This window comes from Trachinotus anak, unplaced genomic scaffold (assembly GCF_046630095.1).
Source record: "Trachinotus anak isolate AG129_WGS33_773 ecotype Australia unplaced genomic scaffold, CSIRO_AGI_Tana_v1 ptg000033l, whole genome shotgun sequence".
NCBI lineage: Eukaryota > Metazoa > Chordata > Actinopteri > Carangiformes > Carangidae > Trachinotus > Trachinotus anak.
The window spans coordinates 1161443-1179843 of NW_027273884.1; the positions used below are offsets into that span (position 1 = coordinate 1161443).

Here is an 18401-nt window from a genome sequence, read left to right on the forward strand (position 1 = left end):
AACGTGAAGCAGACGTTAAATTATATTGTGTAGTTTTCAGAATGGACAGCATGCATTTGCATTCGTACCTCCTCAAGGAGATTTCCTCGTGCTCAGGTTGTGGAGTGGTGGGGTGAAGGACACATTTCCCACTGTCGATCTCCACACGGATGTCCAGCTCAAAGTCAATGTTTCTTTCAGTCGCTGGGCCGCTGAAGCTGCGGTTGGCTGGCGTGCTCGGCCAGCGCTCGCTGAACAGCTGACTCACAGCAGAAAAGCCCGAGGACTTCCTGTGAGATGCTTGGCTGAGGAAAAAACAGTTAACAGGATTGTTTATTGATTTCTGAAGACATAAATCATAAACAAAAAGCTTTCAAGTAGTTGTTATGTGAGATTAATATTGCTTCCTTTCATCTAACATAATCACAATCATTCCTGAGTGGATAAAAACAACTCACAATGGCCGTCGATAGCTCTGCGGTCTCTCACGTTCGAACTCGTCCTCCTTTTCGGAGTCTTCGGAGGAGGAAGAGGACAGGTCGTCGCGCCTCATGTCGTCATGCTGGAAGGGAATTGTGGGTGAGAAGACAGCAGGGGTGCCGGGGGCACTGAAAGCTGAGTGCTGGCCCTCAGCGACAGATGGAGAATGAAGATGAAGGTGATGATGAGGATGGGATGGCTCGTCAATGGTGACAGACAACAGGTCCACCTCTGTCTCCTCAGGAAACTTCAGAGAAGGGCAGAAAGTCAAACTCACACAGGGGGACAGCTTTTATGTCTACATAAAGCTCTTCCTGCTTAGAGACATCAATCCAACAATATTGCTAATGTAGCTGATGTCTTAAGTAGGAAGGGAGCCAAGGAATCATAACTCTGAAGGAGATAGTGTTCTGTCGACTGGACCATCTTTTTCTTTTCTTTATTTATTGCCATTTAGTATTTACTTCAGTTTTATGAGCACAGGTCCAGGGGCAGAACCCTACCAGCCTGCAACTGTTCTCAGAGGAGCTGAGAGGTCATGCACTTTCTGTGAAAAGGAATGACAGAGAGACAGTGTGTGACAAAGAGGAAGACGAGGAAGACGAGGAAGACATGACATCCCGACAGGAAAAAAGGTGAAACACACTTCCAAGTGGGTGACCATGAAGAACAGCCAAAGAGAATCCACTAGCAGACAAGTCCACTGTCTTCAAAGCCCAGCCATCAATAGTACCAACAGATCCCAGAGACAGGTATTGACAGGAGCTGAAAGCTGCTTAACATTGATAAAAGTGAACGGTTGAAAATGTTTGTAAAAAGCAAACAGCTCAGCAACATTATGTGTCTTGATTTGTTGGGTTATTTCTGTGCTTTTTAGTGTTGAAAACCACTGGCACTTCATCAATCTAATCACAAGTTTGTTAATAAGCCAGTGGCCAAAGGAGGTAAGTGGGTGGTTAAGGCCAAATGACCACAGAGGGATTGACCAGTGAAGCAAACTCAGCAGGAAAATATTACTGCACAGAGAATCATTATTCAGTCTGGGCACAGGGCAAATAAAACCACTAGCAATTACATACTATGTTTACTATGTATACATTTGTGATATTGTTCAATTCTAATGAACAACTTAAATTGACTTGATGAGGGGAGTGGAATGGGGATTTTCTTGGTCTTGCTGTTTTGTTTTTTTTGGTTTATGTTTTTTTTTATTATTTTTTCTTGATCCTCTCATTATAATCATTATTATTATCATTATTTAGTAACTTTGTTTTGTAAATTTTTCTCATTTCTACTTCCTTATTTATACAATAAATAGTTAATCACGAAAAACTATAAATTTTGAATTACTTAATAAAAAGGTGGATTTTCACTAAAACTTAAATTTAAAATATGTTTTGTGTCGAGTCGGTCCAAAGGTCTGAAGTGCAGTCACATATAAGTTTGCAATATTTTAAACAAACAGTTTGAGTCTCCTGGAGCCTCTGCTTTGATTCTGGGTCTGTCCCAGTTCCCACACTTGCAGTGTTAGTGAGTAGTGCAGTGACTTGTGTGATGTATTTCCAGTAATTGGTATAGAGCCTAAGTGTCTGTTAAGACTGTAAGTGTATGGAGGTTTATCAGAACACACTGGGACATACTTGATTAATAAGGAAATCCCATCACTCTCTTCTTCTTCTCTCACCATGTGTATTTATATCACACTACTGCTTGTCATTAACTTTGTGTCCTCTAATTGCTGCTGTTATTGTTAATAACAACATGGTTATTGTCTGATCAAACTTAAAACAAATATCAAACCTATTTCTCAAAGTCTTTGATAAAACAATATGTCTTATGTTTTTGCGGACAGTGTCAGATATGCATTATTATCAGTCTCAGAAGAATAGCCTGGTACAGGTGGGATATCAGGTGGAATAAATGAGTTGCTTAACAACACAAAAAAGTAAAGGTGATACTGATTAAGTCTTCAGACTTTTAGGGATGAAAAGACTTCCAATTCTGCTTATTTTAATTATATGAAATATTCCTAATGATGATATTATGGTGATATTACTGATATTACACATGGCCCCTTTAAAGCAAAATTATGCCACCAGTAATAGTCATTGTATCAGCATAAAGTTTTTGGTGTTGTCAGGTATAAGAGAGGACCTATAGATGTGACAAACAACAGCTGACAGACTGTGGTTCAGAGGTTACCCATGCATAGTTGTTAGAAATCAGTCCATTTATTAAGGTTGAAGAAAAGTTGATTGGGATTTTTATGCAGTTTCAAGACAGGATGAGAATTTGCCACAGTTTGCATAATTCATTACACAGCTATCCAACCACAGAAGAGTCCTTTGGTTATAAGAGCAAAGTGATTTCTGAAAACATGCTGGTGTTGAGCTTCCCCACTTAAAATCACGGACCAACTGCTATGTCACGTGCTTCTGTGGCAGATCACTGGCATTTTATCGACAGAGAAAAAATAAAGACTGTAGAACTTTAATTTAATTTGGTGCCACACTTAGATACAAATCCAGATGATCTATGTGCACCAGGAATAAATCATAATGCAACTGGTGACACAAAGTGTGGGATAACAGTAAGTGATTATGCAAATTAGCACAATGCTATTCAATATAACAGTGTTGTATATCTACAAAGCAGAAGCTAGTATTTCATCATCCTGTTTTGAATTTGCATATTCAAAATCCTATCAGCACCGTCAAGGTAATCACAGAGGAGAAGAGGAAACAGAAATAGTATTTTTTGGTGTTGGTTAAGTATTTTAATTTGTTAAATTGAATTTTTTGAGCCATATACCTTGAATACCTCTCCTGGACTGACTGGTGAATATGCAGAGTCCAAGGCCTGATTATTAATCTTCAATTGAACAAAAGAGTCATTAAAAAAAGGAGCTCAGCCAAAATGGAAAACAAAAATCCTCAGAGCACAACATTCCCTCCCTTTGAGCTGCAGTTAAATTGTGAAACCTGTGATCATATCACATCATATATGTTACAGTGACAATTAAATCTCATGTAGTATGGAGATCTAGTACAGTGACAAACACATGTAGAAATGGAGGATGAAATGATGATATTCAAACTGTTGACATAAAATGGCACAAAACTAAAAAAATTGCATGTATATATTATCTTCGTCTTAAATATTGATTTGGTTAGAACAAATGTGTTGGCAGCACAATCTGGAGTGCAGTTACATCTTTAAAATAATGATTACGTGTTACAGATTTCTCTGTTCTGGGAGCATGTGAGATAGGGAAGATGTCTGTAAAAATAATTTTACCGTGTCCTGGATGTTGAAGGTGACCCGGGGTCCAGGGGACGAGGCATCCACACGGATATCTGGTAAATCATCCACATCCCCTATTCTGGAACTACGGACACCAGATGCACATAGTTAGTTTGATGATATACGTCTTCTGTGTTATTCACCAGATTTATTTCCAGTTGTTTTTACTTATTCATTTTACGCCAGAGTTAATAGGTTTCCATTGCTAAAGGTCTCGCAGTGTGTGAAGTGTTATAATATCATTACTACATTCATTTTGTGATATCTGCATAATTACTATAAACAAACAACATTAACACTTCCTCTCCTCTCATTCTAATCTGTGAGTCACCACATCCTTTTTGTGATTAGGTTAATGGTAAATGTGTTTTAAAAAACACAACGCTGACAGAAGTGGTCTGAGACAGAGGTTATTTGGTCTTGTTTGTTTACAGTAAATACTACATGAATCATCCTTAATGGTTTCTACGATAATATGGTACCAGGCAAAGTGGCCTCTCCTGCCATCATCTGTTACCTTTGTCTGTCCATCCTTTTCAGAGGTGGTCTGCCTGCTGCTGCTGAGATGCTTTTGGAGCGGTTGTAGCTTGGTTTGTAGCCAAGACCCCACTTATCCTTTAGAGAGGCCGCCTGGAGAGGAACAAACACAAAGTCAAATACAGGTCCCATAAAAATATACGAGACCCACATTCTGTCAGTGTTTTGTATTATTTTAAGCTGACTGTGCTCAAACTGCTGAGGCACATCCATTGCTAATTGGGGATGGGAAATAGTTGAGCATTTACCCTCATGCTGGAGCGACGCAGTTTCTTTCTGACGTCTCTCCTGATGTCGTTGACGGCCACAGACTCCAGCTGTTGATAGCGCTGGATCTCCTGGTTGATGGTGCCTTCACTCGCTCCCAGCTTCCTGTAGTTATGAAGAGAGGAAATAGATAGTTTTAACATGATTTTTCTCTACAGAGGAAGCTTTTTAGAATCAATAACATCAGATGAACAAGTGAGTAAAAACAAATCTTACTTGAGGTCGTCGATGACCTTGGCCTGTTCGTTCAGCTCTCTGATGTCCACCACCCTCTTGGTGAACTTCCTCCCTCTGGCATCAATCACCTGGTTCCCCAGCACCATCTGCCTTCTGGGGTCAATGGTCTCCTGTTGGGTCAGAGCAACAATACACACCCAAACACATTTATCTGATAAAACTGATGACAACAAACAACAAACCTGCTGATTGAACCCCAAAACCATTTTGTCTGAAAGACAGGCAGCTGCTGTAAATGAGAATGTAACCTTCCCAAATCTGTGATTCAAGGTGAGTTGTTTTTATTGTTATCATTCAATCAGAAATAGGTTATATGTAGTTCAGTCCAAACACCACACACACACACACAAAACACAAAACGTCACAAAATAGCAGACACCACCACCACGGCCATCACCACTCCATTCAGAGAAAGAGGAAAAAAATTCAGCTCTATTGCCACAAGAATTGTGTAACACAAATTTATTTCTTTTCACCCGTCATTGAAGCTTAATGAGGACGCCAGTGAGAGCAAATGCTAAGCAACACTATTCTCTATTAACATGCTTTTTAGCTAAAGCTTAAAACAGCATTGCTCAGCATTTTGGAATCCACAACCTTCATCTGTTAACGGCAGGTGACAGATTTAACGCCACCTTGCGAGTGATTTTGCCAGCCCAGAGAAGAGTTTAACACTACGTGTTGCTACATACACAGGCCCAGGAGAAAGGTCTTTGGGCCCTGGCACTGCCTGCTTGGAGGCGAGGCGATGCACAGTTTAAGTAGTCGGCTGGGACAGACGCACTCTGAGGCCTGGGGCTGAGGCCCAGGATGTGGTTTACCAGACGCTTCCTTAAGGTCAGCCGAGGGCTGAACCGGGTCTCTGGACTCTGTAAACAACGGCAGGGACAGATGGATGGACAGGTGGAAGAGTGGATGACTTTACCCTGTGCAGGTTTGAGGTAAGCCTGATAGGATTTCTTCAAATGTACTGATGAAATATTAAAAAGGTATCGTTCAAAATTTCAGGATATACGTTTACTTGCTTTCTTGCTGAGATTTTGATGAGAAGATCAATATAATTTTCATGTGTATACAATCAATATTAAGCTACCATGAGCGGTTGGTTAGCTTAGCACAAAGACTAAAAACAGTGGGAAACTCCTAGCCTGGCTCTGACCAAAGGATACAAAAGCTGCCTACCAGCACCTCTAAAGTGTCTTGTTTGTTTTATCCATGCAAACACCGAAGAGACCACAAGGAGGGTTATGTGTGGGAATATTTCTCAGGTGGGCAGTGACTTTCTAGAGTCTTGTTTTCACTGTGAGGTTGCCAAGCAACCAGCTGTGCATGGCAGTCCAGCACATAACCTAGAACCACAACCTGTCACTTGAGAGGTGCTAGTAGGTGGATTTTGTTACATTCAGATCTAAGATAACTGGTTTCTGGCTGGATTTAACAGATATATTCAACAGTGGTATCAATAATCCCATCAAATCTTTGGCAAGAAAGCAAACAGACGTATTTCCCTGAATGTCAGACTATCACTGGAACTCAGTAGTAAGCTCAACTGCTAAAGTTCACTTATGTCAATTGTTTTTCTTTTATACTTGGAGGTCTAAATCTTCTCTTTTGAGAAATTCCTAATTATAATCACAAAACAGACACGCTGATCTAACTGCTGACACTGGCACCATTTCTCTTGCATAACATTACATTAAAACTGATATATAACAACAGGACTAGCTACATTTCCCTGTGGTGGAAACAGCATATCAATAATACTTGAGCACTCTTCCTACCACAAAATAAATGCAAGGATGTATGTGCACCCTTTATTAACTGACCATGTGGATGGTGGGTGACATGGTGTCAGCCTCGTCCTCATCTGAAAGGTCCGCCATGTTGACAGAGTTCAGGTCGGCGATGTCGTCGACATCCTCCTCCCCTGTCAGTGAAGTCAATGTGTTGCCTAGAGCATTGAGGCGCTTGCCGATGTTGGGATCCATGTGAACGTCAATACCGCACATTTTCCAAAGCACATTGAGAGTCCATGCACCAGCACTGCTGCTCTCTGTTTTGTGGAGGAAGAAGCCAGGAGGGAGCGGAAAGTAAGAACAGCAGTGGATGCGGATGAAATTAATGCAAAATAAAATTTTCAGACAGTCGGTTTATGATTATTGTGCAGCTCTAGGGTGTGATCTATATTTTATGGACTGCAGCTTAGTTAAAAGAACTTGCCTGCAGAAGGCTGCCCTGTGGTCCTGGAGCACACTTCATATGTACCATCAGGGACTACACCTGTATTGAGAAAACATACAGAACCCAACCAGTCAATATTTCAGTTGCTGCATGAATGTAAAGACTAGTGTTTCTACCTACTGAAGCCAGGTTATCAGTCACATGATAACAAACCCATACAGAACACAGTCAAAATCTCTTTCTCTGTATACACTCATTTAACACACTGTTAACTCTGAAAAAAGACTCAGCTCATCTTTTATTAAGCATGGGCGTTTCAAAATGCTACCTGCAGCAGTTACATAAAACAGAAACTAAATTAATCATCTATGTGACAAGTTTCAAGATTAAAAATAAAAACAATACGTCACTCACAAGCATTCATGACCAGATCTCCTCGGGCTTCAGGCTTCCAGTCATCCCAGGAAGTCTCAAAGCCCTCAGCGAAGCGGATGCAGAAATTCTTGAAGTGGCCTTTGCTCACCAGGGACTCGGAGGAGCAGGCGGTGATCAGCGTGCTCTCGATGGTCAGGACCAGAGCTGAGCCGGCGTCAAAATCTATGCTATGGTTTGCCTGGTGGAGGGGCCAGAGAGAGGGATTACATGGGCCTCAAATGAGGGTGAAGTACATGGAAAAAGAACCCACTTCCATGTGTTTAGAAAAGGCAGTTTTAGTTGGTAACATTTCATTCTGCTGATCTGTAAAACAACTTTATCAGTTTAATAAAACTATGAAAAAAATGTAATCATTTTCATGTGCATTTGAAGAAATAATACTTTGGTAGCTTATTTCTAATCAAAATACATATTTAATTTGCTAAAAATAATCATGCTCTCTACAAAATAAGGCATAGCCCTTGAAATATAGCTACAAGTGAAATGTTACCAAGTTTTCCATTTTGTTAGACTGTGTTTAATTGCAGGATTCAAAATGATTTGTCCATATTACCTGAATTTCCAGATTAACTCTGCATGGGTCCTAAAATAGCAGCCTGATCATGATCTCAGTCATAACTGGAGGCAGGTAATTGCATGCCTGCCTCCTGACTCTCTAATTATTTATTATGATGACTTGGTTCAAAATCAGACCACAGTTTTGGATCAGTTACTGCAGGAATCCAGGTAATTTTCAAATGTCCAGGAGTAGAAACTACAGAGGCTGCCACTGCACTGTTATTCTCCAACCGGTGTTACGTTTTAATAACAGATAAGCATCACTCCGGACACCAACTGGCATAACCTCTTTAGTATTTAACACACCCCAAAACACCTCAGACACCAGCTCAAGCTTCATTAGTTGTTATGCCAGCTTTGTGAAGGAAATCTGATTTTTACAAAGTTGTGTGACCCATTTTTAAACAGAAGAGCACTTGTGATGCAGTGTGTCTGTGGCATGGAAGAGTATTGATCACAGTAAGTCATTGTCCCACAACAAGCCATCACAAGAGATGTAAGAAATTGTAGGTTACTTTTCGTGCACTTTTATGGCGACCAACTGATGTGCTGGCCCCAGCTTCAGAGTTGATGCCCTCCGTAACTGGTACTTGTCCTCTCTATGGAAATAAGTGTGACATAACAGCTGGTATTGCTCGTCTCTATGGACATACTGATAGTATAACAAGACAACTGATAAGGACTTCTCATTAATATCCAGTGTTTCCCCTAAAAATGTTCTCCAAGTGTGCGGGATTAAGATTTATTAATAAACAAGTGACAGCACCTTCTACACTGAAAGTCTGGCAGATACTAAAGCGGCAGACAGTACATGCATGAATTTAACATGAATCACAGACACATTATCTAAGCTACAGTAAATCTAACGTCTAATCTAATGTTGGACATATCTATGGTTTGCTTGGCATCAAAATATTTCATTGTTGAGGTCAATGAGAGCAACACTGTGCAGTGGAGCAGATTAGAGGGAAGGTTCTCATGTTTAGTGGTCGTCCTGCCGACCAACAGCTGCGGCAGGGGAAACACTGATATCAAAGCTGATAACAGAAGAATTTGCTCGTTTTAGGGAAAGGAAGAACTAGCTGGAAACTGTGCTTCTCAAGGCTACTGAGAAAAGACAAAATGAACATCTTTAACACTTGTAAGAGCAAATGCTACCAAGTGCCAGTGGAGATGAAAAGAACATCAATTCATACTTTGACTTTTGACTTTTAGCTAGAATGAGATTGTGAGTACACAAAGAGTGAAAAAGAAACTATTTAAAACACTTGAATACAACCTGCAAAGCAAACCATGGCTTCTTATTTGGAAATAGTGAAAACACTGCTAAGAATTCAATGAGGTTAAAATGCTGATCAAATATGATTTCACATTATTTGCATTCAACATCAAAATATTGCATATTAAATATTAAAATTTTTGCTAAATGAATTTGAAGCAAACTGATTATGTAATTTAAGCTCTTGACTTTACCCCGTGAAGTGCCTTGACATAATGTATATTATTATTTGGCTCTATACAAATACAATTTAATTGTATTTTAACTGACTGTAAACATATTGATGTTTACATATTGAGCAAAACAACAACAAAACAACATATGAATTTGCAGATCTACACCCAGCAGTTAAAATTGAAACATGCTATATTTCAACAGTATTGACCCAGAAAGATCAAAACTGGCATAGACGTGTACCTGGGATGTGTTGGTGATGGGCAGGCAGATGCCCAGGTCGTTCACAGTCAGCTGCAGGAAGAGAGTGCTGAAGGCCTGAGCTGAGGTCTGCTGGATGCCTGGCAGCTTGTCCACCACCTCTTTTGTGGCCATGTGGATGTCCTTGTTGAGAGCCATGCGTTGCTCGTTCCAGTTGTCATACGCTGCCTTGTAATTCAGCCAGAAGAGCACAGCTGCAGGAGGGCGCACAGGAGGGGAAAGAAAGAACGTAGACATCAGGTTCAGATTTGGCAGCGGCTGATTTTTGTTGTGTGTGAAAATCAGATGCAATTCTATCAACATGCCATCCTTTTTTTGTGGTTTTTTTTTTCCCCCACAAACAGCGTTGAATTGGTAGAATACCTGATAGGAACTATATTCAGTGTCAAAATACAAAACTTCCACATTCCTGCTGTGTTGCTGATGTCTTCAGTGTCAAGAAACAAGTTTAGTGGAGAATAGTCACAACTTTTTTCCCACACAACAAAAACTGTTTTAAAGTTTTATGTCACATCTGAGTAGATTTTTCTTTTTTAATTTGGGAATAAATCATTTTTCAAGAACATAAAAGTAGCATCAATTGGAAAATTTACTTCAATATAGTTATATACCACTGTTACTGATTGTTTAATACAGTATTTTTAAGGACCGGTTTTAACGTTTGATATTAGGTGTGATGTAGACAAAAAGTTAACTGAACCTCTGTCAAATGCCACTGGCTGGGCAAAAACAATTGGCCTGTTGAGCGTGATGAGGACGGCCTCCTTGTCGGAGGATCCACTGATCTCCTCCTGCAGAGCGTTCCTGAGACCGATCCGAGTTCGGAAGTATGCCACCTGGTGGAAGTCTGAGCCAGCTTCCTCATACACCTGTGAAGAGAATCAGAATCAGAATCAGAATCAGAGTCAGAATCAGAAAACCTTCAGGCATGAAGGATGGCAGCATCCTGCCTGAAAACACTTATTTGACCAGTGTAAGACAGCTGATTTCTACCTGGTGCTTGACTATCTGTCCGAGGGCCAGGTTGAGATCGACTTGACATTTGCCAAACAGTTTGAGGTAGCTGCTGCTGCCGCCGGGCTGAGCCTTGCACTGGATCCTGTTGGATAGCTCCAGCTCGATCAGGCCTGTCTCAAAGCGCACAGCTCGCATGGAAGGAGTGGTCGCTGTCATCTGGATTCCCTGTGAACAAGAAAACGGCTCTCAGGAAAATCCTCAAAGCGGAACTGACACTCAAAATACAACAAAAATCTCTGGAGAGAGAAAAAATAAAAAACGTTACTGGTTTTATTACTTAAAGTAACATAAGGGCTGGACCAAAATCTTCACCTGGTTGCCTCTCCCACTGTGACTGATGGGCTATTTTGCAGTTTCACACTGAAAGGAAGAACATGAAATACCTTGAACATGAGGCTGAGTGAATAAAGCAGGATTTTCGGCTTGTCTGCGTCAGTCGAGGTGTCATGCTCGTTCCACAACGGGATGGGTTGTTCTCCTCCTGCATGCATAGAAAGTATATAAGTCAAACTCACAAGCTCTCATAGACAGTTCTGAAATGCTAGATAATGTGATACGGTGGGATTACACTGTCTGAGTCTGTGGTCTGAATATGTGAGAGGTCTAATATCTTGCTGAAGTGTCCCACTGCAACTACATTTGCCACATGCTCAGCTGAAGGCTACACCATTATTCTTTACCCTAAAATGCCATAAAACTCACAGTTCTCTCTCTGTTGAGCAATTACATCGATCAAGCTTAGTGAGTTAAACTAATTACTATCAATACGGTTGTGGAAATGAACATGGCTGGATTTGTGCCAGCACCTTGGGCATTGTTCTGAGTGGGAAAACGATTTTTTTCAGTGACTTAAGCAGCAGCTGTTGGCTACACAATACTGTGGGGAACAGTCAGATGTTTAAGATCAGATTAACTTTATTGATCCGAGAGGAAAACAGGGCCATTACAACAGGAAAGAAAAGTATATGGTTCTGTACAGGTTCAGCAGATATGTGCAGGTTTTGTCTTAGACTTTGTAAATGACGTAAGTTTGCAGGAAGTGTAACGAATCCCTGTAAAAGCTGTGTTGGTCGAAGCTGCAGTACCTGACACCTTCTGAATGACCTCGTTGACCTCCTTCATGAAAACCTTCTGCAGGAAGACCAGGTGGTTGAGCAGGTCTGTGGTCAGGTTGTGCTCAAATGAACCAATCTGTGCACGACAGAAGACGAGTATAATGATCCTTCTCAGCTTTCACTTACTGTCCTGGAACAAACGTGAAATATCCCAGCAGGGCAATCTTACCTCAGCCACACAGCGCAGGTAGTTGCCTTGCAGGTAGTTTCCTTGTTTTGCCGGGAAGTCGTCCGGTGCCCAGCCCTGGTCTGAGTGGCTCTCGTGGTCCTCCATGATGTACTCTCCTGACATGGTGACTGGAGGCAGCGTGAGGCTGGCTGATGGCGGCATGGTGGACATGTCCACTGGGGAAACTTTTGACTGAAAACACAGCTTGTGGTTTGGCAACTCAAAAGTGAAACTGGTCTGTGCCCCTAAATGGAAGAGAAGTACGGGAAGAGAAAGTTATAACTTGTTCTTTTGCAGGGACACAGTATGTCTCAACAGTGATATTACATTTAGTTTTTCCAATAAAACATTTTATGAATAAGAAAGAACAAATAAGAGGGGAAAACAAACTCCCTTGTGATTTTTTTAAAAATGGAAATCAATACCAGGAGTTTCCTCGCACACACCTGTCATGCCATGGCTCTTCATGCAACCCATTTTGTACTCTGCTTTAAGTGAGGGCAGAAGGGCAGCCCCGATGGTGATGCCATCCATCATGGCGCTGAACTTCAGCACTATGGGCTTCTTCTCCAGGCCTTCGGGGAGCTGGGGGAATTCGTTGGCCTCTACGGGCGTCTGATTGATGCTGGATGCTTTGTCGGAGAGTTGTGGGGTGGGGGTGTCCTCCCTGTTCGGAGGCTGACTGTGAGGAGAGGAAAAGAAAAATTCACTCAGTCAGGATCACCTCATTAAGTACTTAAGCATTGATTCGGAATATGTGAAGCAACTGCACTATCAAAACATTTTAATATCTGAAATTTTCCATCATATCAATCCCAGACTTGTGGGGCAAACTGTTGTCAAACTATAAAAACTGTATCCTACTCCTTTGATTTAGGTAAGAGTGTGTTATTATGCAGCGCTTCGCAGATACTGGTTTCTATTACAGTGAATATCAAATTATCCAAAGTTGTTTAATATCCTAAGCACACCTACAACTCTATAAATATATTAACATAATTCAGAATTACCATGGAAACAGACCACAGGCAGGCTTTCAAAGCAGGCAACAGTGTGGATACGCTGTAGTAACCTGTCACTTATGTAGATGAAAGCCTTCTTCTGAGGATTTTATTAAGTATAGATTCCAGTCTACTGGCATTAGGTGCTGAATGACAGATATGAATTAGCTGCTATATTTCAAATTTATGATTTTAAGTATACAAGTGGATAACGTTTTATTTATTTTCAAAGCCACAAATGAGTCTTTGTTAAAAAACAGACATAAAGTAGGCAAACATACACGTTGGACGGTTGGCGAATGAGGTCAGAGATCTGCTTGGAGAGCTGATGGGAGCTGCGGACCATCATGCTGTGCAGAGTAGCCGGGTGCTGGGGGATGTTGATCATGATGGCACCCACTTTGAAGACAGCTGCATTGTTGGTCTTCAATCCTCGCTGGGCGCTGTACAAGGCCTGGGACTTGGCGATGTTGCATTTGACCACGGTTCTGAAACAGAGTGAACTGGGATGAGCTGTAGCACTAAATAAGAAATGTCGTTGATGTGGACGGATGAATGAACGTGCAACAGAGGTGGGAATACTGAGACAGTGAAACACCATCATGCAGATTCAGGAGAGCATTCAGTTTTCTGGGCATAAGTAGAATGAGAAATCACGACACTGACGCATGTTGCACTCTGAATGAATAAGGGAATGAATTGTCCACTATGAAAATGTCTGGTCTCCTATGCCAAATTCTTATCCTGGCTTTTGTAGCTAATACAACAGTTCAACCACTGATGGCTTATGAATGTGTTAATCAACTGAAACTGAAATAGAGAGCTGAAATATCAGACAGACTGTGAGATATTTCAGTATCTTTTTAAACTGAAGAACATCAGGGAAGGAGCACTACATGAATGAATTGACATGAAATTCACAACCGACATCAAAAAACAGAAACATGGCCAACTTTCTGCTTCCATAAAAATCACTGGGAATGGATTCTGTTAGGTCTATGCAACCAGTGAAAGTGGCTTCATTCACACACTCTCAACAAGGAACGTCTTCACTGAAAGTACATGTGGTAGACAGGCGACTCAGACAGATGGAGGATGTACAGTTAGGGCAGTTGTGTTTTTGATGTACTGATGCATGTGGGCTCTAAATGGTAGTAATAACATACAGAAACTCTTGTTTAGCTGTGCTGGTGGGAGATGTTGGGAAATCCTCCAGTCTATGCAAGTAGTTGAAAGAGAAAGCCAAGGAAAAGTTAGAGAGCAGAAAAAAGTGTGAAACAGTTTTCTACAAGCAATAACAGGAGGAGGTACTTAGTGAAAATGTGGTCAGCTCCGAGGCTAGTGCTGTTTTTGTTTTAGATGCTCAAGCTCCATTTACAATAACAAGGCTCTGGATTTATCAGGTATTTAAAATGCTAGGGTAAGCTTAGCCATCACACAGGACCAGAGTTATATTAATGCTATAATTAATGGAAGACAATATCTCAAAACAACTGCTGACAATCTGCTAATATGGTAAGCACCACACTTTAGTTTTGACCCACCAACCCTGCACTAGGGTCTGTAATACATTATGGCTCAAATAATGGCCCACTGCACACTGGATTCATTTGAATCAAAGAGACAAGGAGGGAAATATGTGAGCGGCACTGCAATCATTCCTACTTACATCTAAATGTTGGGCAATTCTACGCATCAGCAACGAACACAAAGTGCCAAGATGTCAGGCACACACAAATTTAAACACATGGGCACGGTTTGGCGCGTAGTGTACTACATAGGACAAAGTTTCAGTTTTATTTTCACTGTGGGAGCATCTGTTAAATAGAATGAGATGAGAAAACACTTAACTGAGGCGGCAGCGGACAATCTAAACTGAATCAAAGCAGCGTGGAGATACATCAGCCTGTCTGAATGCACAACTACAAGGCTTGTAACCTGATTAGGGTGGTTATGTTTTGAGGAAATTGCTTTCAGTAAAAAACAAACAAAAAAAACACTGTTAAAAATTACCTGGCTGCAAAGGAGTCACTGAACACTCACGCTTAAAAATACTGCACTCAATATTAGTTGAAACTCAGGGACTTTCAAAGGTATTTGTACACTCAGCATTTAAGCATCCATCTGCAAGTTGAAGCCATGTGTTCTTGCTTGACTTCACTCACTACTTAGATTTCACTGAGTATCTTTCAGAAAGTACAATCAAACACTCTTTGATCAGAAAAAAAAGACTGAATTAAATGAAAGTATCAAAAATGATTAATTAGCTATCATTAAAGAGCAAACTCCACTACAAATTTCAAACTAATTTGAGGAGCATTACTGCGTGCCCACAACAAAACCTCGGTCAACAAACCATCATGCAGGGAAAATGTTAGCTTTGCTTTGTCAACTGGCTCTAGTAAAGAGGACTGTGTACGTACTGGATGTCAGGGGTTATGCCCTCAAGGAGGACAATATGTACCCCTCCAATATGAGCCGACGCACACGTCTCAGTCATTTTCTGGTGCAGGATATCTGTGGACACATGACCATGGAAAGAAAGATTAGATCAAACAGAACTCATTTCTAACCATCGAGCATTGCCGTCTACCTGAGTTGTTGCAGAAATGTATCAATGTAACTCTTTTCAATTATGTTTTGTGTGTGAATCAATCGTTAAATCAATACACGAGAGTTTTATTTTGTATCGTTAAATTTAAACAGAAGAAGAGCGGAGATTTCAGGACTGCAGAAGTTATAATTAAAAATATATTTACCAACCACAGACTGGCTTTAATGCTTGAATCATTGTACGACTACAACTCTGGGAATGTTTTTTCCATAATGAAGTAGAGAAAGTAAACAGAAAAGTAAAAAGTGAGTGCAACACACTGACCCACACAGATCTCTGCCTCACCTTTCATCTTCTCCTTCAGAGTGAAACTTCCGTGGATCTTCTTGAGCTCAGCCTCCATGGTCAGCCCGCCGATGTCGGCCTCCAGGTGGGTCCGGTTCACCATGCCAATGCCAAACACTATAAGCGTGACGTGCTGGGGCTCGGAGCTCACCAGGCTACGGCGCCTCCCGCCTGCACCCGGGGGCTTGTTGGGCGTGGTGGGGTCCTGCTGCTCGTTCTCAAAGATCACTTTGCAGAGGGGCTCCGAGGGCCGACGCCCACCCTCTGCAAAGAATACAAATGTAGAAGAGCTGATGTCATGTGATGCACATTACACAATCAAAACGTCATTACCTATTTCTTAGAAAGATTTCTATAAAGACTAGACATTATTTGTGGAGTATAATTTCAGTGCACTGTTTCTTTGTTGAACTTCAGGTTTAAAGAAAGGCATATGTGAATGACCTAAATTTGGCTTGTGAGGACAACTACACCAAATTTAAAATGAACTAAGCAAAGTTTTAGTCCCTGAGGAACCAATTCCTTCACTGAAACAAGGTGTGTTCTGTTGAAACACTAAAAGCTTCTCTCTGATACTTAATGACCTCCTCAAGGGAGCTTGGGGTAAAAACAACAGAAAGAGGTAACATAGGGATAAATTGACTGTAAATAAATAAATAAATAATCCATCAAATTGGGAAGTAGTGAATATGACACAACAGAAAAGTACAGCATTATGATGTAATGACTAGGATTACATAATTAAAGATGAATAAAATATATCAACTATAGCAGATTTTAACTGTGTGCAAAAGTATTTTTGTAGGGGTTGCACACATGAGAAAATGTGCAATGTATGCCTTATAACCAGTTAAACACTTAAGACAAAAAGATGTGTACTTCAGGTCAGGAAGGAAAGAACATAGGAAGGAAAAAAAGCCAAGAAAAAAAAGTGATGAAGTGTCAAGAAACAGTGCAGGATGTAAGAGGAAGGCTTGTAAGAAGCAGAGGGTGCAGATGTAAATAAGGGCTGTGCAGAGGAAGGAAAAAACATGGAAATTGTCAAGACAGGAAGAAAAAAGAAAGCACAGCAAATAGAAAGCGTATGGAAGGTAAAAGTGGAAAGTGAAGCAGGAAGCAAGTGAAGAGGTTTGAAAAGAGGACTAAAATAAAGAAGTGAGTGACTGCTCGAAGCGGATTCCCACCTGAAAGGCAGTTCTCTGGGGAGCTTTTCTCCAGGATGCCGGTGGGATCAGAGATGAGGGAATAGAAGTTGAGCAGCTTGTACATGTTCTGCCAACATTCTGCTGATGGCTCGCTCTGCTCTGACACCGTGATGGAGTCTGAGTCGTCCATCTGGATTGCCATGTGGTCTGCCACGTCACGGGAGCCCTTCCTCGACACCTGAAGAATGTAATACAATAACCCACATTAACAGAGTTGTCACTGAATGCATCACAGGGCTGAAGCCTGTCTGACTTGTTTATTTCTTTTTACCACCACACTGTTTGCTGTGACAGTGTAGTTGTGCGGCTATAAACTGTTGCAAAAGAATGAACTTCAGTATGAAGAAATGTAACTCAGCTATGTCAGCACACACAGGTTCCTAAGAGACCTGGTTTACATAATACCTGTGAAAGGTGCTTTAAGTCTGTCACGAGCACCTCTGATGCATTTCTCACTTTAATAAAAACCTCTTTTCTTCAGAAAGTCCTTAGCTTCTCACAGTCTACAGCTGATGTTCCCTCCACCAAGGCAAAGTAACTTTTCTTGTAATAACTAACCAGCTAGAAACGTTTCCAGAGAAGATCCCACCACCTCCGGCAGCTGTGGACTGAGCTGACACTGTGTCAGTGAATGGTGCCTGTTCTGAGAGGCTTTGGTGATCTACTGGCTCCCTCTAGGGTTTATATGGAGAAAATGAAGGATTTTTGTCATTTTAATATTTCTACCATATTTAAAGGCCTGGGTGAGTATTTCTCTACGGAATATTAGAGACATTTTAACATTATTTGAGCTACATCATAAACTGAAGTTGCAGGCAACACCCAGCTGTAGCTAACCTCCTGGTGATGCACACAGTCTGCACTGAGGATGTGAAAGGAGGAGCAGAAAACTGAGGTCCTAATCTTCAGTCATGCAGACTCCTGTGCAACAACGATCACTACTCCTCCATTCCACCTAATTAAAATCCGAAGGTGATCAAGCTTTTTCCTTTGTTGGCCCTAAATTGTGGAATAGTTTGCGTCTCACTATTAGATCTCCCTCCTCCACTGATATCTTTAAAACCCATCTAAAGACCCATCTCTTTTCTTCAGCCTTGTAATGGTCTTCATGAAGACATGACTGACCACTCTGACTTCTGTTTGTATTTTATTCGTTCTCTCTGCAAGTCTGTTATGTTTAGGGTTTTCCTGATAGTCTGTGCTTTTATTAATTTACTTACATCCTCTTATCTGTGTCTGTGTTTTCATTTGATCCTTCCTGTGTTTTCATTTGATTTTAAATCTGCTCTATAAATAAACAGATT

The 18401-nt window shown here is 41.0% G+C and overlaps 1 protein-coding gene across 11 annotated transcripts in view; it reads right to left on the reverse strand.

The window, feature by feature from the left end:
• The window catches only part of kiaa1109 (KIAA1109 ortholog), a 71625-nt gene that overhangs the window by 16086 nt on the left and 37138 nt on the right, over positions 1–18401 (reverse strand). For 4 of the 11 annotated variants that reach the window (XM_071471203.1, XM_071471208.1, XM_071471204.1 and 1 more), the window contains exons 49-71: positions 17077–17275; positions 15893–16156; positions 15417–15510; positions 13275–13481; positions 12439–12674; positions 11993–12237; positions 11794–11899; positions 11092–11189; positions 10685–10873; positions 10392–10560; positions 9674–9885; positions 8493–8576; positions 7399–7597; positions 7024–7083; positions 6630–6856; positions 5496–5672; positions 4783–4913; positions 4548–4671; positions 4280–4392; positions 3757–3847; positions 3271–3330; positions 438–706; positions 69–284 (exon numbers count right to left, since the gene is read on the reverse strand). In XM_071471203.1, coding sequence (XP_071327304.1) covers positions 69–284; positions 438–706; positions 3271–3330; positions 3757–3847; positions 4280–4392; positions 4548–4671; positions 4783–4913; positions 5496–5672; positions 6630–6856; positions 7024–7083; positions 7399–7597; positions 8493–8576; positions 9674–9885; positions 10392–10560; positions 10685–10873; positions 11092–11189; positions 11794–11899; positions 11993–12237; positions 12439–12674; positions 13275–13481; positions 15417–15510; positions 15893–16156; positions 17077–17275 — 3770 coding nt within the window. Of the gene's footprint in view, positions 1–68; positions 285–437; positions 707–3270; positions 3331–3756; positions 3848–4279; positions 4393–4547; positions 4672–4782; positions 4914–5495; positions 5673–6629; positions 6857–7019; positions 7084–7398; positions 7598–8492; positions 8577–9673; positions 9886–10391; positions 10561–10684; positions 10874–11091; positions 11190–11793; positions 11900–11992; positions 12238–12438; positions 12675–13274; positions 13482–15416; positions 15511–15892; positions 16157–17076; positions 17276–18401 lie in introns of all 11 variants that reach the window. The other 7 variants (XM_071471202.1, XM_071471210.1, XM_071471205.1 and 4 more) reach the window with 7 other exon arrangements.